General features: G+C 64.7%; 2 protein-coding genes across 3 annotated transcripts; both read right to left on the bottom strand.

Moving 5' to 3' along the window:
* Positions 1 to 3,097: 3,097 nt before the first annotated feature.
* Positions 3,098 to 15,715, bottom strand: LOC111138868 (DENN domain containing 4B). 2 transcript variants are annotated; one of them, XM_022490801.1, is made up of 28 exons: positions 15,494 to 15,715; positions 14,458 to 14,797; positions 13,649 to 13,901; positions 12,974 to 13,043; positions 12,602 to 12,771; positions 12,274 to 12,518; positions 11,904 to 11,985; positions 11,764 to 11,822; positions 11,468 to 11,612; positions 11,023 to 11,198; positions 10,796 to 10,896; positions 10,322 to 10,537; positions 9,794 to 9,939; positions 9,358 to 9,497; positions 9,157 to 9,283; positions 8,582 to 8,788; positions 8,220 to 8,348; positions 7,320 to 7,494; positions 6,897 to 7,064; positions 6,289 to 6,677; positions 6,075 to 6,197; positions 5,763 to 5,932; positions 5,542 to 5,683; positions 5,136 to 5,372; positions 4,544 to 4,661; positions 4,290 to 4,455; positions 4,138 to 4,202; positions 3,098 to 4,030 (listed from the first exon to the last, which is right to left on the bottom strand). In XM_022490801.1, the coding sequence occupies exons 1-28, from the start codon at positions 15,501 to 15,503 to the stop codon at positions 3,885 to 3,887; spliced, it is 4,515 nt and encodes a 1,504-aa protein (XP_022346509.1). In that variant the 5' UTR covers positions 15,504 to 15,715; the 3' UTR covers positions 3,098 to 3,884. The 2 variants fall into 2 exon arrangements, with proteins under 2 accessions (XP_022346509.1, XP_022346510.1); XM_022490802.1 differs by lacking the exon at positions 12,274 to 12,518 and having other exon boundaries at positions 11,904 to 11,924.
* A 1,530-nt stretch (positions 15,716 to 17,245) lies between these two features.
* On the bottom strand, positions 17,246 to 25,992 carry LOC111138927 (CREB regulated transcription coactivator 2). The gene is given in 15 exon segments (XM_022490927.1): positions 17,246 to 17,855; positions 17,983 to 18,169; positions 18,649 to 18,855; positions 18,857 to 18,919; positions 19,907 to 20,310; positions 20,608 to 20,852; positions 20,965 to 21,014; positions 21,115 to 21,179; positions 21,327 to 21,356; positions 21,457 to 21,560; positions 21,731 to 21,799; positions 22,423 to 22,484; positions 22,969 to 23,085; positions 23,163 to 23,264; positions 25,788 to 25,992. Coding segments are annotated over 15 exon segments (2,073 nt in total). The 5' UTR covers positions 25,941 to 25,992; the 3' UTR covers positions 17,246 to 17,640.
* Positions 25,993 to 26,463: the final 471 nt, after the last annotated feature.

Below are 26,463 nucleotides of genomic sequence, written 5' to 3' on the forward strand. Positions count from 1 at the left end.
TAGCGGGGGCGCGTTAATGGGTACCTCGGCCAGTCCCAGACACATCCGGGTCTTCAGCAGCCCATTAAGTGTCGGGGGTCAAAAAATCGCTTCAGGCTGCAACTTTACCTTAGAGACGTTTTGGTCCCCAGGCAGCCGCCGTACCCCAGTATCCCCAAACCCGGCTTCCCCCTCGTCCCGCTCTCATTCTTCCGACTCCAAAGATGGAGACTGGCGAGTGGCGCCGGGCTCCGCGCTGGGTGGTGGCTCCTCGCGACCGAATCCCGGAATCTGACGATGGCAGCGGCCGCGGGCGCTCGGGCCTCGCGGTCTGTGCGGGGCGTGGCCTGCTCGGGGCCTGCGGCTTCCTGGTGTGCGTAGGGCCCCGCGCGCGCGCCTGCGGCGGCCCGGGCAGCGGCCGTGCCTGGGGGCCGCGAGGGGCCGGCGGGGCGCGGGGCGCGGGGTGAGCGCAGCACCCGCGCCGTGACGGCGGGATCCGGCCCCGCAGAGCCGGCGGGTCAGGCAGGGGCCGGCGGGGGGCACCGTCCCCCCTCCCCCCCGGGGGGCGCAGACCCCCGCGACGCGCCCGGAGGTTCCCACGCTCAGTCCCCGCCGCGGCCCGAACCCCGAGCTCAAGAAGCGGCTCTGAGACATGGAGTAACTCGCGAAGGTCGACAGCGCGTCAGGGAGAAAGCGGGGCTTTGATCCCCGAGAGCCCGGGCTCCCGGAGCAGCGCGGCGTGCCCGCGCGGCCGCGGAGAAGTCGTGCGGCCCCGTGGCAGTGCAGCGGGCGGAGGGGGCCACCTGAAGACAGGTGCACCCCAGGGTCACCTCAGTGGGCGGAAGCCTCGTCTCGCCCCGCACAGGGTCCGCGCACAGTCCCCGGCCTGGCCTGGGAGCTTGGCGCTCCGTCTTAGCGGTTCTAGGATGCGGGTGCAAGTGACTTAGCCGCTGCTCTCTGTGCCCCGCTCTCCCTTTCTGTGGACGGGAGTGATGGAGAGGAGTCCGGCTCAGAGCGGAACTGTGAGGTTACGAAGTTGTGCGTTTAAAATATGCAGGACAGTGCCAAGGGCCCAGTAAGCACTCAGCAGGCATGGTACTGTGTCCTACTTGGACCCGCCTTGCACTACACTGAAAACCATTTCTCATTTTAACGCTTTCCCCGACTCAGTTATTTGACACACAAGACAGAGGGCCCATCGTGCAATCAGGCGGCCCTCTAGGAGCTGGGTATAGCAGTAATTGTGACCGAAAACCACTGCCCTCTTTCCCTAACCTGCTGCTTTGCCCATTATCACTCGGATGCCTTCTCTGGCTTCTGCCGAGCCATCCTTCACGGGCGGAGAGGAAGGGAAGTACGTGGTGGAAGATGCCAGCCTGACCAAGAGCCTAGCGAGGCCTGAGAAAACACTTTTCAACAGAATTAAAGTCAGCGGTGGAGGGAACGTTCAGTCTGGAGTGATCCAACTCCAGGGAAGGCAAGTGTGAGGCCACCGTTGCGGCCAGGACCTGACCGCGCCCTCTGCAGACTACCCGCAGGTTGTTTTCTGAAGCTGGCACTGATGAGGTGTGCTTAGCACTCCATGTGGACGGTGGAATTAACCTTGGAAAAACCACCTCAATCTGCACACAAGGAAAAACTGAGGCACGGGAGTTAAGTAATTTGGCCGATATAATAAAATTAGTAAGTGGGAGAGACAAAATTAATTAAAATTTTGTCGTACCCAAGCCTGTATACGCTCTGAAGTCTGGGAAGAGAAATTGGGCCAGGACGAGGCATGGCCTCCCCCATCCAGCCCTCCTGGGCCCCAGCACAGAGATGTCAGATGCCCCGGTGAGTACTTTGCTGTTGGAATTTCCAGATAGTCTTGTGGTGCAAGAACTCTGTAGTCCTGTGCATCTGACCATAGGGCTCACCGGTGAGGGCGGATACCATGTTCATCGGAGTCAAGGGGCCTTGCAGACCATTAAGACTGTATGCTCTGTCAAAGTAGGGACTGAGCCCTAAAATTCTAGAATTCCAGGCAGTTCAGCACTCTGCTGGGCACACTGCCCTCTACACTTGTGAGGTTGCGGGGGGCGGGGTGACTGCTCCCTTGCAGAGGTGGGGAGAGGCTGGTTTTAGGGAGCAAGGTCTGATCAGAGCGTGGGCTGATGTGAGGATCTCCCCTCTGAAGAAGGCGCCTCCTAGTCCCAGGCAGGACAGAAGTTACTTCCCAAGGCCCAGCTTCCCTCTTGTGCAGCTCTTTTTGGAGGGAAAGCATCTCTCATATACAGCACAGGATGGGGAAGGATGGTCCTGTGGCCTGAAGTTTCCCAAATTCAGAAGTACTACCACTCTCTTCATCCACTGTTCTCCACCCCTGGGAATTTGCACAAAAGCCTCACGTAAGTTATTCCCCCCACAGACACTCCCGCCTGCCTTCCCCAGGGCGGGCGTCTTGTTGGCTAATTCCCTTTGGGGATTGCTTTTGCAGCTCTGTTAGTTCTTTCCTGTGTTTATTTCATCATACAGGAAAGGGAGAGTTGTGGGTGGGCCTGTCTCCCTGTTGCACATTCAGTGGGCTCCTTAGTCCTTGCCTCACCTTCCTGATCTGTCCCCAGTCCAAGAGCCTGGCCGGCTGGGTCCTGCAGGAGGCGTAGAGCAACGGGGGGGGGGGGGGGGGGGGGGGGGGGGGGGCAGCTAGGATGGCTGCGAGGGGTCCCAGGATGCCAGAGAGCCACCAACACCAACTACTAGGGAGTGGGCTGTCCACTCTGTGGGGGTACTAGAGAAGCCGACAGGCAAAAGCTGGGGGAGAGGGAAGAAGGCAGAGATGAGCTCAAGGCCCCCAGAGAATGGAGCCTTTGTGTGGGGTACAAATGAGGGACAAGGGGGTGATTGTGTGGGAGGGCCGGAAGCGCCACACAGACTGGCACCACCATAGGCAGCACCGGACTCACTCCTCTCCTGCTCCGAGAGTGCCCCGAGCCCCCCAGGGCCAGGACCAGCCCGGGTCCAGGAAAGCAGAGCATGCCTGAGGCTGCAAGGAATGGGAAGGTGGAAAGGACGTGCGGCCCGGGGAAAGAGAGCAGCATCCCCTGCCGTTATCCCAGACCCAGGGAACAGGAGGCAGAAGGAAAAAGACAAGCAGCTTTTACTCTATTTACATCCAACAAAACTTCGCAAGGAACAATCCTTACTGCGCAGCCAGGGCCCTGGGCGGGCGAGGCATTCCCCACAGCAGAGGAGATGGGAAGGGTTAGGACTGGACAGGCCTGGCTGTTCCTGAGGGGAGTATGGGGCTCCTCTAGCTCTCTCCTGACTTTATAGGAGCTATGAACCACTGAACCATGGTGCCCCGCTTCCCTTCTTTTTCATCATCCCTAGGAACCTCATAAGCAAGGAGCGGTGGTTCCAGAATAAATAACTGAAAACGCAAACACTAAGGTGGGAAGATCTGACGGAGAGCTTTGGGCTACTTCAGCAGTTCCAAGGAGGAAGGACCATCACTAGCGGAGAATGACATCCCTCCCTCTCATTCAGGGCAAAGGCTCAGTAGCTCTGTACCTTTCCAGTTGTTTTTTAAAACAAAAACTTAGATAATGTCCAGGGCAGTGCAGATCGGTGGGTACCCTGGAGGAGAGTTCCTGGTATAACCTGGAGAGAAACAGAGCTGTGCCAACTCCCGCCAGGCCTCATACAATATCAGCATGAGCATACTGGGCAGGCTGGAGATAGGGGGACTATGACTTTTGCTAACAGTGGGTCCCTCTTCTTGCTGCCCACATTCGGAGCCTAAGGCTGGGCCTGCTTCCCAGCCCGGTCCCAACTCCTCTACAAAAGGAGTAGGAAAGCAGGGTATCTCTAGAATCCGTTCTCCCTCACCTCCCCACCCCAGGCTGGAGAGGAGAGCTTAAGGGTCCCTAGCATTCCAGAGGTGCTCCAAAACACTTGCGACAATCAATGGCCTTTGGGGTGGGCATCTGTGCCCGTCGCTGCCTCAGCTCCTCCTTGCCCATGCTGCTGGCCAGCTTGTTAAAGGCGGACTTATACTTCTTGTCAAAGGCCCCTAGGAAAGAGAGTGGAAGCAGGCAGGGCAACAGATTACAATTCTAACCTCCCAACACCGGGCCCCAGATACTTTTAAACTCCCCAGCCCCCTGCCTGCTCCCTCACCGATGTCCACATGGTCCTTGCCCAGAGCAGCCATTGTCAGGAATAAGATCTCACGGTAGATGCCCCTGGAGTGGAGGCAGAGGGTACGAGTGAGAGAAAGGGGGTACGGAGCCGGGGACAGGCCAGGGACCTCCCAGATGGTAGCACCGTACCTCTGCAAGTGCAGACCACTGGGAGGCGGTCCTAAAGTCTCCAGCAGGAGCCCCACAGCCTTATGCACCTCATTGAGACCCACGTGGCGCAACACGGCCTCCAGCAGCTCCAGGCCGAGGGCTGCAGGGATGGGGCCGGGCCATACCACCCGCTGCGGGATCTGGCCTGGGTGAGAGAAAGGGAAGCAGCCAGATCACTGCGCCCTGCGGGCATCACCCACCCTTTCCCAGCCTAGGCCGGACACCAGACTCACTGTGGACCCTCCAGAGCACGTAGAGAGGTGGGCAGCTGCTGGGATCGGGGGTCAGGACGTCCCACAGCAGCCGCACCTGCACAGCCGCTGGGTCGGGCGTCAGCCAGGGAGGCGGGGCCTGCAGGGGCCGAGACAGGGGGCAGGCTCAGGGGCCGGCTGGCAGAGGGCTGGAAACAGAGCGGTGGCGGTGGCGGAGCTCCAGGACGCAAAGGGACGCTGCAGGCTAGAGCCAAAAGGAAGAGGGAGAGGAGCCCTCGGGCCCCCAGGGGAGTGCGAGCTCTCCAAGGCACACACTTGGTCCTGGAGCTGCTGCATCCCTTGTCCCTAAAAGCTGCCCAGAGCCTGAAAGGTGCTCAGTAAATGGTGGAATGACACCACCGTCAGGGAGTCACTGGGTAGGAACCAGGCACTACACGGGCATCGAATGAGCCTGGGCACTTAGGCTGTTCTACAAATGAGAAAACGGAGGCTCGGTTTCTCCGAGGGGTCAGCCCAGGCCTGTGACTCGCTCTGCAGGGCCCGAGGGGCAGACCCAGAGGAGAGGTGCGCAACACCCAGCAAGCACCAGCAGGGGCCACGGGAAGGCACTGACCTGCAAAGGTGGGGGGCCATCACAGGAGGCCAGCACCAGGCATGGCAGAATACTGGGCAGACGCAGCCGCTGGAAATACCACAGAAGGTTCCAGAAGATAATGGGATGGGCAGCAGGCAGCTCAGGCAAGGCCAGCACCTCACTGCCCTCATTTTCCACCAGCGACTCCAGTTCCTTACGAAGCACCAGGGGACTCAGGTACGCCCAGGCACCCCCATCGACCCGCCGGGAGGCAGCCTGTTGGGCATAAAGAGGGAGGACGGTCCCATCCCCAGAACCCTGCTTCCCACCAAACCACCACAGGCCGCAGCTCCCAAGATGCCCCATACCTCGATGCCCATCGCACCCCACCACCGCCGGGCAACACACACGGACCCCCACCATTCTCCTCTGGCCCAGCCCTTACCCCTGTGTGCCCGTTGCACAGCTGGGGCTCATCCAGGGCAAGGCAGAGCCTGCGGTCACTGAGCACGGGGCCTGGGCCCCCAGGGACGGGAGCATCTTTGCTGCTACTGGCACCAGCAGGGACAGGCTTGGGGCTGGGGGCACTGCAGGGGGATAACGGGGGTCAGCCCCAGAACTCCTGCCTCCAAGTCCCGCCCATAATACTTTCCCTCCTTTGGGCACCTGGGTCGGGAGTCAAGGGTTTGGACGCTGAGCAGGGGCACAAAGGGGCAGGCACAGAAGGGGCACACTGTGTTGAGGTTGGAGTCGTCGGGCGCCCAGCCAGCCATGATCTCCTCATCGTACACCAGCGAGTCACAGGCGCGGCACAAGGAGCAGCTGGAAAGCAGGATCTGCGGGCGAGAAGAGCCCCCGCCCCAGGCTCAGGAGCCCAGGCTCTGTCCACCTGCCCCAGCCTCTGCCTCGCCAGAGGGAAGGTGGGGGGAGCCTGCACATGGGTGTGGGGCCCATCTGTGCAGAAGGGGCTCTTCTCACTTCCAGGGAAGGTGGCTGCGAGGACCCAGGGGTGTCGCTGAGGCGCTCCGAGGACCGACGCAGGCCCAGGCTGCTGATGGAAGGCTCGGAGAGGTCCCACTCGCTGTCCAGAGAGGCGGAGCTCTGCCACGGCAGGAGAGGGGCACTCAGCGGGCACCGCCCCCCCCTTCTGGGCTCTGTCTCCAGACCTCTGGCCCTGCCCCTCGCAGGTTACCTCGGACGCGGTGGATCCAGGCCGCTCCCGGGGGCGCAGGAGACTGTCCATCGGGCTGCGGCGGGCCGGAGGCGGCAGCTCAGGGGGCAGCTCAGGGGGCGTAGTGCGAGAGGCAGGGGAGCGGCGGGAAGGAGTGAGCAGTTGCTGTAGGCGGGCGCCCAGCCCTCGTCGTGGGGTGCTGGCCTCCTCCTGACTCCCGCCAGCCTTGGGCGCCCGCCCGCTCAGCCCCTCCAGGGCTTCCGCTGACTGGGCACTCAGAGCTGAGCCCGAGTCCTCTGGGCTGCCTCCAGGGGCCGGTTCCTCACCAGTCAGGCTCAGGTCCGAGAGGCTCCCATCGCGCCAGGGGACAGGGGAACCCCGGGGCTCCAGCACCCCCACGGCCTCTATCACTGCAGGGCAGACACGAGCCAGAGAAAACAGAGCCTCGCCCATCATCCGGGACCCAGGGAAGCACAGCCCCTGCCCGCAGAAAAGACAGAAACCCGGGCAAGGACCCCCAGCTTCCGCAGCACCCCCCATCACCTCACAGCCTGGCTCTGCTCTCCCCCTCTCTCCCTGCCCCGCGGTAAGGGAAGCCAGCTGGGGGGATGGCTCCAGCAGACACTCACTGTGGGCCACGCCAGCCTCCACGGTGGGCTGCGCCCCGCGGGCACTGCCCAGACTGCCGCTTTTCACCAGGCGCCCCGCGGGGGAAGCCAGGTCCCGGAAACTTCGACCGGCCCAGGTGGTCTGGCGCTGAAGTGGGCGGGTGGGGGAGGGCCGTTCCAGGCAGGGCTCTGCGAAAGACCGGGACGCGGCTGAAGACAGCCAGGTAGAAGACAGCCCAGCCCCTATCCCAAAACAGGGCTCCTTGCGTGGGTCTGGGGTTAGAGGGCTCCCCCCAGGCAGAACATCCTCTCCTTCGTTACCAGCCAATTGCAGTGTCCCTGTCCCCAGGACCCCCGATGCCAACCACAGGGTCAGCCCCGGCTCTCTGCACCTCTCCCTGCCGGAGCCTGGCTGCTCTGCCCCCGGCCCAGTCCCGTACCCACCTGTCCGGCCGATGCCAGCCTCTTGTGCGGCCGCCTCCTGCTCCTGCTGCTGCCGCCGCCGCCGTTCTCTCAAGGGCTGGCGGAACTGAGCAGCCCCCAGGACAACGTTCCGGAGCTTGGCCCAGCGCAGGCGCCCACCTGGTGTACCCGACAGCCACTTGCTTTCCAGCACGGCCTGCCAAGCACAGTGCCCATCAAGATGGCCCACTTCACGCCCTGACCGCAGCCGGGTGGCCGCTGCCTGCTCCAGGGATGCCAGGCACCCAGGGGCCACCTTCCCCTGCAAACATCCTGCCGATGGCTCGGCCAGGAGCAAGCCCACACGAGGCAGGTGGCAGCGGCCACCTGGGCGAGATCTAGAGGAAACCAGAAGCTGTGTGGATACTTTGTATCCAGACTCTGCTACTTAGGAAGCACATGGCTTTGGAAAGATCTTTTCACTTTTCTGGTCATCGAGGAGTTTCATCACGTAAAAACCAGTTCAGTATTGTGGTTAAGGACCTGAACGCAGAAAACGTTGCTCTGCCTGTGTTCCATGCCCTGACTCCCTCATTTCCTCCCTATGGAACCAGACAAGCCAGCCACTCTCTGCAACCTCACCACCCCCGAAAAGATGCGGGGGGCGGGGGGCGGCCTGCAGAAAAGATGAACAGAGAGCAGATGTGTGAGGTGCCAGGACTGCTGGCTCACATCAGGACTACCGTGGGGAGGGCGCCGCGCTCCTCATCCGGGCCCAGGCAAGCGAGGGAGCCGCCCGCAGGAAGGGACGCGCCCAGTACAGGGGCTGACAGTGGTCACAGGGCGGGTGTGGGGAGGGGGCGGGGGGGGTGTCAGGGAGCAGCTCCCTCCCCATACCACACCTGGCACTGCCAACTGTCCCGCCCCAAGCAGACCCCGAACCTTGTTGTAGTAGCCGTAGGTGATGGTGTTGGGCACGACACCCGCCCGCCTCATCTCCAGCATGACTCGCACGGACAGCACAGGCTGTCCGTAATGGGAGCACAGCTGCATCAGCACCCGGTAACACACCTGTGCCAGGACACAGCGCGGTGAGGGGCCCACTCCCCTGCCCCCACCCCGGGCCCAGCACCCTCTTCTCCCCCCCCCAGCCCCCCGGGTAGCAGCCTCCTCTGCCACCGCCCGCCCACCCAGCTCCCAGGTCTCAGCCTCCCTCGGTCCCCACAGACCTCACTGGGCCCGCTCCCCCTACCCCAGCGCCCTGGCAGCCTCCCTCCCCACCCGCAGCCGCACAGGCCCCCCACCTCATCAGGCAGCACCACCTTGCGGCTCTCCATCTGGCGCAGCACGTGGTAGGCCGTGTGCAGGGCCTGTACGCGGGAGGGCGCCGAGCGCACATAGGCTGGCAGACACAGGAACCACAGTCCGTAGCAGTGTCCCAGCAGGCACCGGGCCCACAGCTCCGGCACGGCTGCTGACTTCTGCGCTGTCCGCTGGGCCACCTTCATCTCCTGGATGGGGCGGGGCACACCTGGGTAAGGACCGTGCCAGGCCACGGCATGTCTCAGAACGGTGGGGGAGACGCAGCCCCCTCCCCGAGGCAGGGCCTGGGCTCCGAGGGGGCAGGACGGACGCTGCACCCAGGGTTTGGTCCCGAGGCCCCAGGCAGAGACGCCCAGCTCTCAAGCGTGGACGGGGCCCCAGCTTCCAGAGCTTGGAAGATGAAAGTGGTGGCAACGACGGCAGTGCCAGCAGCTAACGTCTTACGGGCCAGGCTCACTGAAACCTGCTAATAATAGCGCAGCCACCCTCAGGTCTGCCTCACAGCTGAAAAAACGGCCCAAGTTAGGTGCCTGTGCGGGGCCCACGTCCTGATCACCTGTTTGGTCCGGCGAGGGGCAGGGCTGCTGGGCGCGCTACGGGCTGGGCCGGGCACGGGAAGCGCCCCGGGCTGCTCCCGCAGGGACTCGAACAGCTCAGGCCGCAGCTCTGGGAACCCGTCGTAGCTGCGGGGGCAGAAAGAGGCAATAGCAGCGACCACCAAGGCGAGGGCAGCCGCAGGGGAGCAAGAGGCTCTCACCAGTACTGTGGGGGCGGTTCGCCGCCCTCTGGCGCTGCAGGCTCCTCGGGGGGTGTGATGAAGACCGTGAGCTCACTCCCGGACAGCTCCTCCAGCTCCACCAAGGGCGTCAGCTCAGGCTTCTCCTGCTCTGGGTGGACCTGCCACAGGATGGTGAGGGCAAGCGTCAGGGCGGCAGGCACAGTGAGCGCCACTCCCGGCCGTCCAGGACATGGCATCGCCCGGCAGCACCGTGATGGGGAAGGAGCACGTGGGCCCGGGCGCCCCCGAGGCCCCCAAGATACCACTGGGGGCGGGCGGCGGGCACGCGTGGCCGGTGTGTCTGCGAAGCCAGCTGTGTGCACCGTGTAACTGTGGCGGGGGGCACCCGGCGCGGGCCAGGGTCCAGTGCTCGGAGCAGCAGCAGGGTGCACACAGGGCGGACGGCGCCCAATACCTTGTCGACGCAGGAGTCGAAGAACTCAAGGGCAGCGTGCCGAGCGGAGCCGAAGGAGCACTCCTCGATGAACTGCGAGAACATCTGTGTGCGCAGCAGCTGGCAGTACAGCTTGTGGCTGGAGCGCTCCCGGGATCTGAGGAAGCCTAGAGGGGCGGGGGGCGTCGCGGGGGTCAGCAGGCCCCATCAGGGCCACAGCCCACCGGCCTCTCTTGGGCTCCTTAGGCAGGACGCCTGCGGGTACAGAGCACCAGTCCCGCGGGGCCCACCCTTCCATCCGTCTGCACCCAGGGCCTCAGACCGGGGTCCCTGAGGTCAGGTCCCCAGGGAGAGTTTGGCCGCAGGGGCACTGCACTCCAAGCCCTGGGCCCCCAGAGGGCAGGGCAGTGCTGGTGTATCTCGGCGCCCCAACTCCAAGCCCAGAGGCAAGCATGCGGCCGGTGCCTCTAACACTGCCCATTGCGCCCGCTGCCCGGAGCCCAGCACCCCTCCCCCGCCAGCTCCCCACGCAGAGACAGGCCTCCCTACCCTGCAGGAAAAAGAGGTTGTCGACATCCCGAGCCCCCTCGGAGGGGGCCTGGGTGAGCGGGCGCAGGAAGTCCCGGTAGCCCTTGAGCAGACAGGCCATGAAGCGGAGGAAGGCTCCCTGGACCTCACGCTCCAGCCGTGCCCGGCGCCCGCACACTGCCTCGTAGTCCGTCAGCAGGAACTCCAAGGACGCCTCCTCCTCAGGCCCAGTGTATGCTGGGGACCAGGGCAGCTGGGGTCAGGGCCAACTCTGGCACCCCCTGGCTGGTACTGACCGCAGCATCTCCAGTGGGGAACGGTTTCAAGCCACCCCAGTGGCCTGTTTGCCCTCCACCCCTGCGCACGCAGTGCTCCCGGGGAAACCCTAATACCTCTAAGCTCCTCAAGGAAGGTCTAGCTCTCCCCAGGCCTCCCTATCTGGGGGCTCAAGGTCAGTGCCGGTTTCCGGTCCCCACCCTAGCCCAGGGCTCTCACTCTGGTCCAGCTGCTGGTACAGGCTTGTCAGGGTGGCCAGCAGAACCTTGTAGGGCTTGCGGGGCAGGGTCCGAGGGGACAGGGGCTTCTTCTCCTCGGTCCTGTGAGATACGCAGAGAGAAGAAGAGGCTGTGGGGCTGCTCGCCAGCCTCCCCGGGGCTCGCCGAAGGTTCTGTGTGCATGTGGCGTGGCTCACACCAGCCCTGAGGGAGGCCCAGCCCTCTTACTGGAAGAGCGTGTTGGTGTCAAGATCGACACAGATGACGTCAGCAGGTGGGTCATGCAGATCGAAGTAGCTAGAGTGGATCCCCACGATGAAGGGCACGGGGGCGCTCAGCACATCTGCCAGCACCAGCGGGCACAGCGGGATGTAGGGGCACTGCCAGTGCAGTGGGAAGGTCATCTGGGGCACCAGGGAAGGAGGACCAGTGAGCAGGGGCCTGGGGTGGCTGAGGGGGCGCAGGAGGGAGGTGGGGCACGGGCCAGGGTGGGGATCGGAGAACAGCCCCAGACTCCTGCTGAATGGAGACCGTGCCCAAGGAGGAGGCCGAGGGACACCCCCACCCACGCCCCCGCGGAAGCAAGAGGAAGTAGAGTCGGGCCAGGAGTGATTGGGGTGATGCACAGGTGGGAACCCCCCGAGGAGGGAGGGCCCGATGGGGTGGCACTCACGGAGACCAGGGCCTCGCAGACGCTGGTGAGTAGGTCTGGCCGCAGTGAATGGACCAGGAGCTTGTGCTCTGTGAGCACGGCCAGCAGCAGCGTGATGGCCAGCTCAGGGCCCAGGCTTTGCAGCAGCTGCAGGAAGCTTGCACCACTGCGGGGGTGCCAGGAGGGGGGTCACCAGGGGCCCTGGAGACCCCTCCCCAGACACCAGGCGCAGAGGCCACTGGGGCCTGGCCTGTGCCCACCTGCCTGGCACCTACCAGGTCCTTGGTCATCACGGCACCCTCCCCCGGGGCACATACCTGAGGGGCAGGGGTGAGGATACGGGCTGGCAGAGGAGCAGGTTGTCATAGGGAGACATCTGGGAGGCAGAGGAGCAGCAGGTCAGAAGGAGGAAGGCCCCCCACCTCCTTCCTCCCCCCCGCCGGGCCTAGGCTCACACCTGCACCAGGATGCGGGGTCTCTGTGGGGAAGGGAAGGGCACGTTGTGAAGGACGTGCGCACGGGCCCGGCGGGTGACAGGGCTGCGGGTCAGAGGCAGACTCCCCAGTTCTCTCTCCCTGTCCCCCCCCCCACCCCCGGCTTCGCCCATGAGAACCTCATACCCCCCAGCTTGGAGCACAGTCCCTCCCGATTCCAGGCCTCGCTCACCCCTCAGGCAGTGGCCTCCTCCTTCCCCACCCTGCACAAACCCACAACCCTGTCTGCACTGCGGTGCACACCGGCCCGAGCTCCCACCCACCCTCTCCCACTGCCCCGGGCCGCCAGCCCTCCCTCTCGACCCCTCCCAGCAGCCTGGCCGCCGTGCTCACGCTTCCAGGGGCAGGCGGTGGGGGCCCGAGACGGAGTAGCGGTAGAGGAAGGTGAGGAAGGCGCGGAAGGCGGGGAAGGCGGGCCAGCGCGACAGCACGGCGATGGCGCGGCGGCTGCGCACCGCCCGGCCCCCCAGCGGCCGGCCCCGCTCCACCGCGCTCAGCAGGCCCAGAGCCCGCGCCTGGCGCTCCGACAGCCGGGCCCTCGGGAAGGCCTCGTAGAACTGCAGGGCGGCGCCGTACACCTGGGGATGAGGCGGGGCGGGGAAGAGAAGCCGTGAGGCGGGCTCGGCGGGGCGGGACCCCTCAGCACACTCGGCACACCCACCTTGTCACCCGCCGCGCCCGTGAGCACGAAGGTGGAGAAGACGGGCACGGGGTACTTGGTCTGGGCAGGCCAGCACTCAACAGTGGCTCCCATGGGCAGGCAGAAGACGGGCACAGACTCGGGCAGTGGGAACGCCTCGTTGTCCTCCTCTGGGTAGCGACCCAGCAGCTCTGCGCCCCCAGCAGAGGGGTGTGGGGACGGACCGAAAGGAGGAGGGTCGATCAGACTCAGGGGAGGGATCCGGGGACGCCAGAGAAGGGCCGAGTGGCAACGGGGAAGTGGGTTCTGGGCACACTGAGGGTACCGGCCAAGAGGCAGCAGGAGAGGGGACATTAAGGACCAAAGGCTTGGAGGGACGCAGGGGCCACTCACCTGCCTCGTATACCAGCGTGTTGGCCTTGGCCAGGCCCACCTTGTAGCACAGGTACACCGCTGGGCCCCACTGTCCCAGAAATGACAAGAGACAGACACACAGCTGACAAAGATTTCTGGGTGTCATCTCCTCTACCATTCCTTTGTCGTCTTTTGAATTTTATTTAAAAATTAAAAATTTTTTAAGTAGGCTCCATGCCCAGTGTAGAGCCCAAAAATACAGGGCTGGACTCACGACCCTGAGATCAAGTCAGACGCTTAATTGACTGAGCCCACCTACACTGCGGGGGTCTCTTGTCTTTAAAACTCCCAATAATCCTGGGGCATCTGGGTGCCTCAGCTGGCTGAGCATCCGACTCTTGGTTTTGGCTCAGGTCCTGATCTCAACGTCAAGAGATCAAGCCCATGTCGGGCTCTGGGCTGGGCACGGCGCCTGCTGGAAATTCTCCCCTCTTCCTCTGTTCCTCCCTCTCTCGCATCTCCCCGCCCCAATAAATAAATAAAATCTTCAAGGAAAAACCTCCCAATAATCCTGGTCTCCCAAGACTAGAGCCAGTCCTCTGGGCCCACCCTGGGCATCAGAGGCCCCAGTGGCAGGTGCCTGCTGTGCCCCGTGCCCAAGCCCCACACCAGCACCGCGCAGGCCTCTGCTCCCGGCCCCAGGGCCCTGCTCACCATGCCAGGGTTGAGGCTGCGGGCCAGTCGGCAGTACGTATGAGGCGTGCCCTCGCCCCTGCTGGGCAGCACCAGGCACAGGTCAGTGATGCCCAGAGCATGGAGCCCCGCCCCCTCTGCTGCCCGCCGGCAAGTGAGGTAGGTGCGGGGGTGCCCAGGGCCGGGAGGGGCCAGGTTGGCCGAGTGGCTGTACGGGGTCGTGTCCAGCACCTGGAAGCCAGGCTTGGGTCGTTCCTTCCCTTCATACAGGACCCTGGACACAGAGAGCAGGCACAGACATCAAGGTCTCAGGGCAGAGGAGAAAGACCCCAATCCTGCCCGATCTGCCCAACTAGTCCTACCCACCAGCCTTGCACCCTCGGCCCTATCAAGCCGGGCACCAGGGCCCACTTCCTGCAGGGCTCTGCCCTCCAGAACCCTGTCCGTCCTCTTCTAAGCTCAGCTCTGCTTCTCCTTCAGTAACCCCCTCTCCAGCCTTCCGTGGCTCTCCTCCTACTCATTCGTAAACGCCGAGAGGAAAAGCTTCCACTTACAGACTCCGAGCCAAGTCCCGTGTGCGGATAGCCTCCTTCAATCTTCTCAACCACCCTATGGGGCAGTGTTCCTTCCCTTCCCCAGAGGGGCTCAAGACCTGGCCCCGGATCCCACAGCTAGCCAGCAGCCACACTGGTCCACAGCCCGACTCCATGTACGGACCGGGTGCATCCACCTACCCCTGCTCCCTGTCTTCGGCCGGCTCTCTTCCTGCCCGCACCCCAGCCCCTGCCTCTCCCCACCTCCCCTGGTGCCCACACAGGAGGGACACGCACCCCAGCTCAACGAGGGGGGGCTTGTCACGGCCCCTGCGGTAGCAGATGACGGGCTGAGTTCCCCCCAGGAGGCCAGCACTGAGTTCCAAGGGGTGGCCCCCGGCCGAGGCCTGGATGCAGGTGTAGCCCTGTGGCACCTCCTCGCCCAGCGCCCTGGCAATGACTGCCACGTCCGTGATGGGATCTGCTGGCCGGGGAGCACGCAGGGGCCCACTAGATTCGGGGACACAAGTCTCCTCCGGGATGGGTGCTCCGTTCCCTGCAAGCCCAGCCACCACGAAGTAATCCACCAGCCGGGGGGGCCGCTCCTCCGCCATGGCCCCCACCTCACTCACGGCATCTGGAACGGTGTGGGGGAGGAGATGTGAAGAAGCAAGGGAGGCGACCAAGGGGCCACCCTCTGCTCCCTCCTCTCCTCAGTCCTTCCAAGGGGAGGGGAGGGTCAGTGGTGGTCGGCCAACCCTGAGCTATCCCGCCTGTGACATCACCAGGCAATTAAGGAGGCCAGGACCCTCCCTCCGGGTGGCACTGGCCCAAGCCCAGCTCCGCCTCAATGCCCACAGCTGCCCTGGGCTCTGACCCCACATGGCTCCCCTAATCCCTTTAAAGGGCCCACCCGGCCTAAACTCCTGGCGGCGGGGACCACAGTCTTCTCTGTAATGGCCTGCAGTGACGTCAGGCCAACCTGACAGTCTGTTTGAAGGGTTTCTGGCCCTCCCACTCTACTGATGACATCATCAGAACCTCTCGGTCCAGCTACGGTTCTTAAAGAGCGCACCTCTGGGTTTTCAGGAGGACCCCACGGGTTCCCAGGAAGGCCCACAAGACCCAAGTTTTCGTGTCTCTTCCCCAGACTCAAGTTTCCTTATTCCTCCCCTGACCACTAACCCGACAAAAAGCCCAGCGCCCTCCCACCTCCAGGATCCTGAAGTTAGGTCGAAGCCGCCGCGGGAGGCAGTCCGGCCATCCGCCCTCGTTCGCAGGGCGCAGGGAGGGAGCCGGGCGCCCCACGGGCCTCCGCGAACTGTGTCCTCACCTGCCGCCATGGCCCAACCCGAGAGCGGGGGGTCCCGGGGGGGGGGTCCCCAGAGCCCGGGCGCGCCAAGCTGGGGAGCAGCTCGGCGGGAGGCTGCAGCGCAGGGCCGGAGGCACGGGGCGCTCGGGAGGGGAAGGGAGGGCACTTCCCGAAACCCGCGAGGGGAAGCTGCGCGGGCGGAAGTCGGCCCCGGGGCGTGCGGCTGGGGGACCGCCGGGCGGGCCCACAGCTGCCCTCCGCCTCCCCGCCCCCCCCCCCCCGGCCCCCCCCCCCCCCCCCCCCCCCCCCCCGGGCCCTCACCCCCCCCGCCCCCCCCGCCCAGCGCGGCCACACGCGGCGGGTCCCGGCCCGAGAGCCGCGGACGGGGGGGAGGGGGCGGCGGGCCGGGGGGCGCCCTCCGCCCGCTGCACACCTGCGCGCCCGCCCCTGCCCGGCGGGCTCCCCGCGCTTTCACTTCCCCGCTACGGAGGAAGCGGAACCAGCTGCGCCGCCCGCCGCCCCGCCCGCACCCCCTCCCCGCCCCCCGCCCCCCGCCCCCCGCCCGGCCCTACCTGCCGGCCCGCGGCTCCCCGGCCCGCGGGCGGGCGGCTCGGAGGCGGGCGGCGGGCGGCGGGCGGCGGGCTACCCGGCCCCAGACATGGCGCCCGGCTCAGCGCGGTCCCCGCCGGGCGGCGGGCGGAGGGACAGGCGGCGGGCGGAGGGACAGGCGGCGGGGGCGCCGCGCCGGGCTCGTCCGCGCGCCCCGCTTTCTCCGCGGCCCCCCCCCCCCCCCCCCCCCCCGCCGTGACCCCGCGGCGCCCGCCCGGCGCCTGCAGTGCGACCCCTGGCGGCCGGGAGGGCCCCCTGCACGCAGGCGGCGGGCGCCGGGCCGGCCCCGGGGCCTGGTCACATGCCGCCCGGGCGCCAGGCCGCGGGGCCCGGGAGGCCCAGGCTGCGCCGACCCCGCGACGCCCCCACTCCCAGGTCTAGGGCACCCTGCATCCCCTGCGGGCCTCGGCCACAAGCTCTCGGTTCCCTCTCCGGAAAAGGGGGCTTTGGAAAGAGGAAGAGGAGAGGGCGGCGCTGCGCGGTGTGCGAGTCCCGGAGGCGGCGGGTAGCAGCGGGGACAAGAGCAGAGGGCAGAGGCTCCCATGGTCGGAGGGCTGGCAGCCCGAGACAGGAAGAGGAAGGCCCTTGGGGACCCTGCGAGCAAGCCGGCTGGCACACAGGGACAGCGGAACAGAGCCGGCCGGGATGGGAATGCGGGCGCCGGGAGGAAGCCAGACGCAGACCCGCAGCACGAGGTCAGAGGCTGGCCAGGTACCGCTTGTCTTCCAGGTTCTCTGGGATTAAAAGGCCCATATGAAAGAGGGAGCCAACCCGAGCCCTGCCCGGCACCCACCGGGGGCATAAAATCCTCCTGGGGACCCTCCCTCTGCCAGGCGGTCCTTGGGGCCAGCTGCTCCCCGGGGAAACAGCAGCCTGTGCGCTCAGCCCTCGGTGGCCTCCTGGCCGGACTCCCAGCCGGGGCCCAGGAGGGGGGCGCACACAGGAGAGCCCACGTGCTGTCCGGGGAGCCCGCATCCAGTCGCTACTCCCATGTTCCACGCTAGGTACAAATTCTGAGGCTGGGGCCACGAGCCACAAGCCACGAGCCACAACAGTGACAGGAAGATGCAGAAAGCCTAACAGACACAAGGGCCTGGCCCCAGGGATCCTCTGGGTCCCCAAAAGTAGAAACCACACCAAGTGTTTATATGATTTTTTTATTAACATATAATATATTTAATAAAAAATAATATCCACTCTGGCTCTCTCCTCCACTGCAAGGGGGAAGAGTTGTGAGGAGGGGCCGGCACTGCCCACCCCAACGCCTCAGGGTCCCCCCTTCCCCCCCTGCCTTCCAACAGGCTCTGACCTCCAGACAGACGGTTCAGGTTCAAAGTTACAAGTGCTTCAGGCCCTCCCTGCAGCTCCCCCAGGCCCGCCCCTTGTGCAGAATTCAGGGGCCACCTGGACAAACCCCTCGCTTTTTCTCATTCCTAGGATCTCTCGTTCATGTGAGAAAGAGGATCTGGGGGAAGAGTGGAGTCTCTACTGGCCAGGGGGAAGGGAGGAAAGGGACAGTGATGGGGCACGGTCACGAAGAGGGGCTCCGCCAAGGCCCCTCACTGCAGCCGGTCGCTGCGGAATGAGTCCTCCACAGCAGGGTCGGGCAGCAGCGCACAGGGGTCGCTCAGCATGTGGAGCCCTTCCAGGCCCAGCGGTTCCATGCGCAGGTCCTCCTCTAGCCCCAGCCCCAGCCCCACGGCTGACACCTCAAAGCCAGGCACTCCGGCCAGGGCCGCCGCGATCTCCTTGGAGAAACCTGGGGAGGACTCCCCTGTGTGGGCAGGAGACGGGTGAGGCCCCTCAGCCTGTCCACTCCTCTACAACCGCTAGGCCTCCTGATGCACTGGGGAATGGACCCTCCCCTCCTACCGCACCCCGCCGCCACCCACACTGCTCACCTGGGAGGAGGACGTTGGGCCCTGAGGCATGGCGGGAACAGTGTGTCAAGTTCTGGTGGTTGAGGGCATGGGGGTCCTGGAGGCTACTCACTGACCCCTCGCCCCCTAAAAATCCAGGTCCTTCAGAGAAGCCAGGGGGATCCAGCGCCAGGCTGGCTGACGGGCTCTCCATGGTGAACTGCTCCAGCTACAGACACAGACAGGGCCCGAGGAGCGCACTTCAGAACGGGGGTCCCACTGACCCTGCCTGCCTGGCAAATACGTCCCGTTTGCCCAGCAAAGCACGCCCCGCCCCTGACTGCAGAGATCTGAGCAGAGATGGAGAGAGGGTCGCACGCAGAGCACGAGCGGCAAGCACCGGGCCGGAGTTGGTGTGGCGCCGTACCTGCCGGGACAGAGCGTGGGCATGCCCGGGAGAGAAGGCGTCAGGGCGGCTGGCGTCAGCACGCGCGCTGCGCAGAGCCGGCTGTGGGGGCAGCGGCAGGAGGAGGGTCAGACGCAGGAAGACAGAAGCCTCGGGCTGGCAGAGCTCTGTGATCCAGGGGTACGGAGCCTCTCCCCCACCACCCCAGATCTGCCAATTCAGTGTGCAGCAGCGATGCGGGGCAGGGCCCCTTAAGCCCACCCCCCCCGGCCTCCCCGCTGCTTTTGGACCCGGGTACTCACACTCCCCACGCCGAAGTCACTCACTGGCCGGTGGTAAGACTGCTGCCCTTGCCCACCGGAGCTGGGCGGGTACAGTGACCCAAAGTGCAGTGGCCGGCCCGGGGGCTGTCCCCCAGAGGGCTGCATGGAGCAGGCCCGGGAGGTCAGCCCGGGCTGCTGCAGAGGCTTTGGGGTGGCTGGCTGGCTGGGCAGAAGCAAACTGGGGGGGGCTGTATGGATACGGAGGCAGCCGCTGGTCAGTGGGCAGTTTGCTGGTATCCAAGGGGACACCCTGAAGAGAAGCAAGGAAAGAGGGAGAAGCTTACCCCTCAGGAGAGCCCCTCAGGGTTTCCCACCCTGTGAAGCCGCAACCATCCTCAACACAAACGTGCCAGCGTTCCACGGGACACCCCAGGGCTGGGTGCCCGCAATCACCGCGCACATCAGGACCAGAGTAAGCGAGCGAGGCCACCACCGGCCCCCCCCGTCCCCCCACCCCCCGCCGCAGGTGTGCGCCCCGTGGACTCGAGGGCAGACACAGGGAGAGCAGGAAGGAGGGAGGGAGGTCAGGCTTGATCCAGGCTGCAAGGGAGCAGAGCCCCGGCTGGCCTGGCTGAAGTCCTTCCTCCAGCACCCATCCCTGGGAAGGGCAGCGGCCGACAGAAGGGGGCGGGGGTTGCCACGCAGCTGGGCACTGAGGAAAGAGCCCTCACTGGTTCTCCTTCGGCTCCCAACTCTTCCTAACTTGCTAAGCGAACTCGGAAAGTACTTTCTTTCCCTCCGGGCAGTGCCCTCATCTGTACCACGAAGAGATGAGGCTCCGTGACCTGCGAGCCCCTCACTCTATGAACTCTGTGGAAGAAGGACAGCGACGGGACGGGGTAGGACAGGATGGAGGCGTGAGAGACAAACACACGAGGAAAGCAGCTGGGGGAGAAGCGGGGGAGAAAAAGCTGCCACCTGCAGGGATGCACCTGGCTGGCCTCGGCCTAAGCACAGCCCGTATGCGGCTCCTATGACCCTTACGGCAGCACCCGTGTCCGACAGGTGAGGCTGCGAGGCTCTCAGCCCGCACAGCACCTGTTCCAGGACGGGGTGGGGGTGGGGTGTGAATCAGGAAGCAGCTCACCCCAGAAATGAGAGGGACAGAGGAAGGAGGAAGCTGAGACGAGAAGCACAGGAGGGAGGAGAGGGAGTCTGAAGAAAGGGACGTGGGAGGGAGCATGTGGCAGGAAGAGAGAGGAGGAAACAGACATGGACAGAAGGCAGCCACGCGTACCTGAGTGATGGAGGACAAGGTGGGTGACATTGTTGGCGAAAACTGTTTGGGCAGCTGCTGTTGGGACCTTCTGGCTTCAGCTGGGCCCGCGGGCAAACTCAGGGGGCTGAGGGGCACACGACGGTGGCGGGGGGAGGTTCCGGGGGTCGAAGGTGGGTAAGTGGGGGCACCCAGCGCGGGAGATGAAGCGGAGGAGGAATTGGAGGAGGACAGGGCCGGGGCACTGAGCGAGGGGTGGCCCAGGGAGGTGACGGGCAGTGCATGACGGGCCAGGGAGGACGCCGGCAGGGAGGGGTGGCTGTGGGAGCCCTGGAGCTGGGGCTGGGGGCCGCTCAGGGAGGCCTGGAGGTTGGGATTGCTCAGGGAGGACTGCAAGGACGGGTGGCTGAGAGGGGACTGGAGTCCTGCAGGCACAGACAAGAAGCACGGATGCCAACGTTACCGATGGGAGCTGGGCTGCTTTCTGCCCAGAACAGAGAGCAGCAACCAGACTATGAAGTGGCGACACAGTGTCCTCCCTGCTCTGTCCCTGACAGTGAGGCCGGCACGGCCCACCTGGGGGCTGCCCGCCATCACCCTTCGAGAAAAAGCCGCGCCTGCCGTGTAGAATTCCTGGGGAGGACTGGCGCGGGCAGTCACAGGAGGCTCCCGGAACAGCCCCCCAGCACCCCGTCCCCCCTCCAGCCAGGACAGCCGCTCACCCGGCGCATCGTAGCCCGCGCCAGGGCCCAGGCCCCCGCTGATGCCGAGGTGGGTCATGGTGTGGGTCAGATTGGAGGTACTGCTGCCCCCGCTCAGGCTGGGGTAGACCATCTCCTCCGGGTCCAGGGGAGTGGGCAGTGGCGGGGGGAAGTGCAGGTTGGTGAGGTCGGGTAGGGAGCCGCCCGTGTTCATGGCAGGTGGGAGGACAGGCACGCTGGCAGGCTGGTCGGGAGATGGGAAAATGCTGCAGGGGGACAGGAAGAGAGGGGTAGATGGGGGCAGTGGTCGTGGAGGGGGCAGAGGCTGGCCTCCCACATTTCCCTCAGCACCTCGGCCAACCTAACAGAGGCACCTACTTAATTCCAGGGACTTCACAGGACCGAGGTCGGGAAGAGGATGAGGACAGCTGAGGAGAGAAGGAATAATGTGGGAAAGGAGGCCAGGGCTCCGGAGGACAGAGGAAGACCTGCCCCACAGAAAGAAAGGGGAAAGTGGGCCACACCGACCTTCTTAGCATCCCATGGCTTCAGCAAATGCTTGTCATCCAGCACGTTCTCCTCAATAGCAGGGACTTGAAAGAGAAAGACTGGCGATGAGAGGGCTGGAAAGGAGTCAGTAAGGCAGAAGCCACCAAGGTGAGCAGACCCAGCACGAAGCCCCCAACACCAGCCCTGAAAGGCATGGGCATCGATACCCACGAGTGGCGTGGAACACATACCTTTGGAATCCACTTCACCATCCAGAAAACCTACAAAGGATGCAGGACAGTTGGCTACAGTCCGGACTTCTCTATGGACTTCCGACTAAAGCTCCTCAGGTCACTCCCTGCCCGGGGCCAGGCCATTTACCTCCACGGCGGCTGGGCAGGATGCTGGGAGGGGCAGGGCTTGGATAAGTGTCCTGAGGGCTGGGGTTCATCACACTGGTGTGAAGGGCAGAGTCAGAACTCGTCCTGGGGGGGGCGGGGGGGGTGCAGAGATGAGCTGGGTGGGACCTTGTTTCTGGTCCCCAGGCCCTGCTCAGCAGGGGAAAACACTAGCAGGGCTGGGACAGGAAACGGGGTGGAGGGTGGGCAGACAGGACAGATAAGAGAGGCGGCTCTGAGGCGGCCAGGGCCATCACCTGTTCAGCACAGACGGTAGTCGAAACATCTGGCCCTTCTCCGCAGGGAAACTGCCCCAGGGTACTGCCCTGTGGGGAAATACAAGGTCGGGATGAGCAAGGCTAGCAACACTCCAGAGAGCAAGCATGGGGTTGGGGAGGACCAGGCCACAAGCGGAAGACAGACGGGGCTGAGCGCCCAGGGCCACGCCTCCTTCCTGGTTCTTCTGCTACCTGGGACCCCTGACCCCTCTCCCACAGTCAAGCTAAGAGATCTGGAAATTCTCAACTTATCTCTGCCGGGACCCGCTGAGTAAGAATCCCGGAGCCCAGCAGCCATGCTGGTACAAGCACTGAGGATGGCTCGGCCCAGGGAGGCTCAGACACCCGAGGGCCGGACCAACACACCTGGCACCCAGCCCTGGGGAGAGGCTGCCGTTCTCCCTCCCCAGACGCACACACCCCAGCCAGCCACCGTTACCATTGGTCCTGCACTGGCTGGACCCAGAGGCTGGGCTGCCCGTGTCAACATGGCCAGGGCTGGACTCTGACCCACCTACTGCACCTGCCCCCACCCCCCCACCCCTCCCAGCCAGCTGTCCTGGAGGAGGGAGTGTTCAAAGCCTGGACCAGCAAGCCTAGCCCCAAGCCAAGCTCCCTCCAGAGACACAGCTGAGAGTGGACAGGAGATGCTGTCTGCCCTAGACACTGACCTCCGCCAGCTAGACTCCGGGGGAGGAGACAAGTAGGCAGGACCATAGGGAGAGCTGTCGACGTGAGCAGCACCAGTTAAGGAGAAAGGGAGGAGGGGACAGAGGGCACAGAGACCAGAGAAGTGCAGGACACTGGAGGAGGTGGACGAGCTGTTCAGAGAAGCGAGCACCTCCCTCCTCCTCTTCCGTGAGGGGCAATGCCAGGGCCAAAGAATGCAAGAGAAAAGGGAACCAGGCCCAGCAGAGCTGGAAGAACAAGGAAGAGTAACGGGATGGGGCATGGGAAGCAGGGCAATGAACGTCTCCAAAACCAAAAGCTACCAAGAGAAAGGGGAGGCAAAATGTGAAGAGGGGACCAGACCCCCTTCGGCAGGAGACATATGTCCCCCATCAAAGGCGCCATCGCGGTCACACGGGCCGAACGGTGGCTTTTCTGGGAGGCCCGGAACGGACAGGACCGAACCGCACACAGAACCCCTCCCTCCCATGAGTTCCCGCAAAACCCCATCTCCTCCCCCGCCTGCCCCCATCCCCCATGAAGGATATGTGGCGGGGGTAGCGGCGGAGCGGGGACACCATTCTTCGGGGGTCTCGCTGCACTCGTTCCACCAGCCCGTGATGCCGAGTGCCCCGAGACGAATCCAGAGGCGAGTGGAGGGGGCTCTGCCGGAAGAGACAGGTAGGTCAGCAGGGGAGGTCGCCCGAGAGCCCATGCTCCCCCTGGGCCGGTGTCCACTTACCTGGAACTCAGCCAGCCCACAGCCAATCTGGTTGACATTAGGCAGAGAACCGCCGTAGTGGGAGCTCCTTGTGTAGGCCAGGCGCAGCTTCTGGGCCTGTAACTGAGAGGGAGGACAAGCGGGAGTGTCAGGGAAACTTCTGACCACTGCTCCTGTGCCATCTGTCTCCACGGCATGCTGTCCCGCTGGTGCCGGGAGGAGAGGTGCCAGGAACCGCAGAACCGGCCAGGCTGGGGACACGCCACCCGCATCCACGGCGCCGACGGCTGGAGTTACCCAGTCAGGCAGGGTCTGATGCTCTGCTCGGGGCCTGGCCCAGTTGGCATCCGTCTAAACAGAGTCCCCGAAGGGTTGCCAGCAGCCCCCAAGCTAGTCCCATGGGGTAACTCCCGGGAAGGGGGCCCATTAGGCACCTCCGCTTTCCCTTCCCAGTGCGCCAGGACTAACTGGAACACGAGGGGACGGCCACAGGGGGAGGCCACAGAACCATTATCGCTAACCTCCTTCCTTCCCGCTCCTGACGGCGCAGGCTTCTAGGCTCTGCCATTTGCCCCGCCTCAGGAAAGCTACACAGAGCCTGTACCACCCGAACTACAACATCTGGGAAATGACAGCTCTCCTCGCTGGAAAACCAGTCCCAAAACCAAGAAGCAGTCTTCTTCTAGCTCATTCAAAAGCCCCTGGATGGCCAGGGGAGCCTTGAGACCAGGGGTGATAGAGGGAGCAATAACCCTGTTCAGCCTGGCCTGATCCCCACTTCGGGGAGAGGTTACCTGGCCCGGCAGCGAGACGCCACAACCGTCAGTCTGGCAAGCTGATCCTACAGATCCTAAGTCCTTCTGCGGGAGGCGAACACCTACTTCTGAGGCCTGCTGCAACCAGCCAAAATACAGACCTAGGGCAGCTGATGAACTTCTGGGGGCCATGCATTGCTCTGCTGAGCCCAACATCAGAACTTTCTGTTCCAAGAGGTCAGCACACCGAGTTCAGCAGACACTACGGAAACCGTTGGGCCACTCCAGATTGCTGTTAGTACGCGTGCCAACACCTGCCTCCCGTTACCGTCGGCCCGGACGGCTGTACGGGCCTCAGCAGAGCCCTCTCCACGAAGCTAAGCCCCAGATCCCTTACCTCCAGCTTTAAACTCTTGGGTTACCAAGCCCCAGCCTTGTATGCCCACTAGACATCAATGAGCAGCAGAGAAGTAATCTGCAGTGGCAAGGGGGGGCACAAGGGGTGTTTGGACAAACCAAGGTGCTCAAAAGACAGAGGCCTCAGCTCTGAGCTTCTCACAGCCTTTCTGCTTGTGCACACAAACCCTAAAATCCCACCCAGCGGCTGCGGGAGTCAGAGCCCAGACAGAGGACAGGGCCTCAAGCGGAGGCTCCGGCCCACATTCCTGCCTCCGTCCCCACCACGACCAGAAGTTCCTGCAGTGGAGCCGTCTTTGCTCAGATGGATCACGACCCTCACCGCACTGAGAGGGAGCTGTGGCCAGTGCCTCCAACCTGCTTCCCCACTAACGCTCTCTGTTCTGACTCCCATGAACTAGGACACATGGTCTCTAGAGACCCAAAGGGGAAAACACACAAGAAAAACTAACAGTTGGGGAGACACAAACAAGAGCACAGCCAGAGTCACAGGCATCGATGCAAACCAGTCGCATGGGCAGAAAGAGCTCCCAGCGGTGCTTCTGTTCCACCCTCTCCCCGGGAGCTCCTCCTCGCTGGGGCTGTGAGGGACGCGATGCGGCAGTACCCTCACCTGCTGTTCTGAGAAGAACGTGTCCCTAAACGAGGACTGCACGCCAGCTGGGCAGACTCCCACCCTGACGCCCTCTGCTACTGGGGCCTGGGAAGCAAGAAGCGAAGGCCAGAGGGGCTTCACAGGCTATTGGGCTGGGGTGTCTTCCTTCTGGAACTGCTCAGGAATGAATGTCCCCTACCCACAGGCGACCCTCCGAGGACGCACCTTATAACCGACCCACAATGCAGCCATCTTCCTAAAGAGCTCAGCAAACCTAACCTACAGCCAACTGGTGACCCGCCCTGGAGCTTCAAAGTCCTGCGTCCCCTCCGCGGCGGCCAGGGCAGAACATCAAGCGCCGTCTGTGAGCCCCGGACCTCACCTTCGTTCACGTCAGGAAACCACAAGAAGCATTTGAAAAAGGAAGCAAAGGGAAGGGACGCAGGAGGGGACTTCCTGCCCCCACGAGACCCAGCGCGGCGGCGCAAACCGCTCCCGGGGCCCTTTCCCGAAGGCACCCGAGCGGCGAGAGGGGCGCAGCGGGGCAGAGGGACCAGACCGCAGGAGATGCCCGAGCCGGAGGCGCCGGCGGCCCGTGCCCACCCCCGCCGCCGCCCGAGCCCCGGGGATGCTGCAGGGGCGTCCCCCGGCACTCCGCCGGGGATGCCCGGGCCCGCCGCCGCCCGCACGGCCCCCGCTGGCTCCCCCCGGCCCCGCGGCCCCCGCCGGCTCTCCCGAACGCCAGTCTTCCCGCCCCGCGCGGCACCCCCACCCGCGCCGCCCGGCCGGCGGCCTCCCCGCTCCGCCTCCCTCGCCGCGGCGCCCGCCTCCCGCTCCGGGACGGCGCCCCCGGCTCCCGCTCCCCCGGCGGCCCCTCACCCGGGTAGAGCCGATGTCCATCATCACCTCCTCGAAGGCCGCCGTCTCCTCGGCCTGACGCTGTTTCTGCAGCGCGATCTTTTCGCTAAACTTGCGCGGATTGGAAGCTGCGGCCGTGGCCGAGCCGGGCCCGTTGGCGCCCGCCGTCGCCATCTTCCCCGAGCGTCCCTCCCCGCCACCCTCCCGGACAAGTCACGGCCCCGCCGCGGGCCCCGGCCGGCGCCTCCAGCCGCAGCCGCCGCCGCCGCCGCCGCCGCCTCGGCGAGCACCGCGAACCCGGCCCCAGCCTAGCCCGGACCTGCCGCTCGCGGGGGCCGCCGGGAACTGTAGTTTGTTTACGTGACGCCTGCGCGGCCCCAGGCGAGCAGTCCGGACAGGAAGCGGACTCCATTTCCCAACAGCCCTGCGGCTCCGGGGCCTGGGAGCCTGGCTCCTCCCCCGCGGCTCCTCCCTGCGCGGAGCCCGCCGGGAAGAGTAGTTCTGAGTTGGTCTCCAGCCTCGGAGCGCGAAGGGGAGCGGGATGCGGGCGAGGGAAGGATTCGGGAGGAAGGGGAAGGGGTGGAGACAGGGCGGGAAGACGGAAGGAACAAAAGAGGTAAAATCTGGGTCTTGAGGAAGGGGCCTACGGCGCCTGAGAGAAAACGAGAGCGGGACTATTATAACAGCTATAAACGTC

The sequence above is a fragment of the Enhydra lutris genome, unplaced genomic scaffold, assembly GCF_002288905.1.
Source record: "Enhydra lutris kenyoni isolate GAN:26980312 unplaced genomic scaffold, ASM228890v2 scaffoldscaffold94, whole genome shotgun sequence".
NCBI lineage: Eukaryota > Metazoa > Chordata > Mammalia > Carnivora > Mustelidae > Enhydra > Enhydra lutris.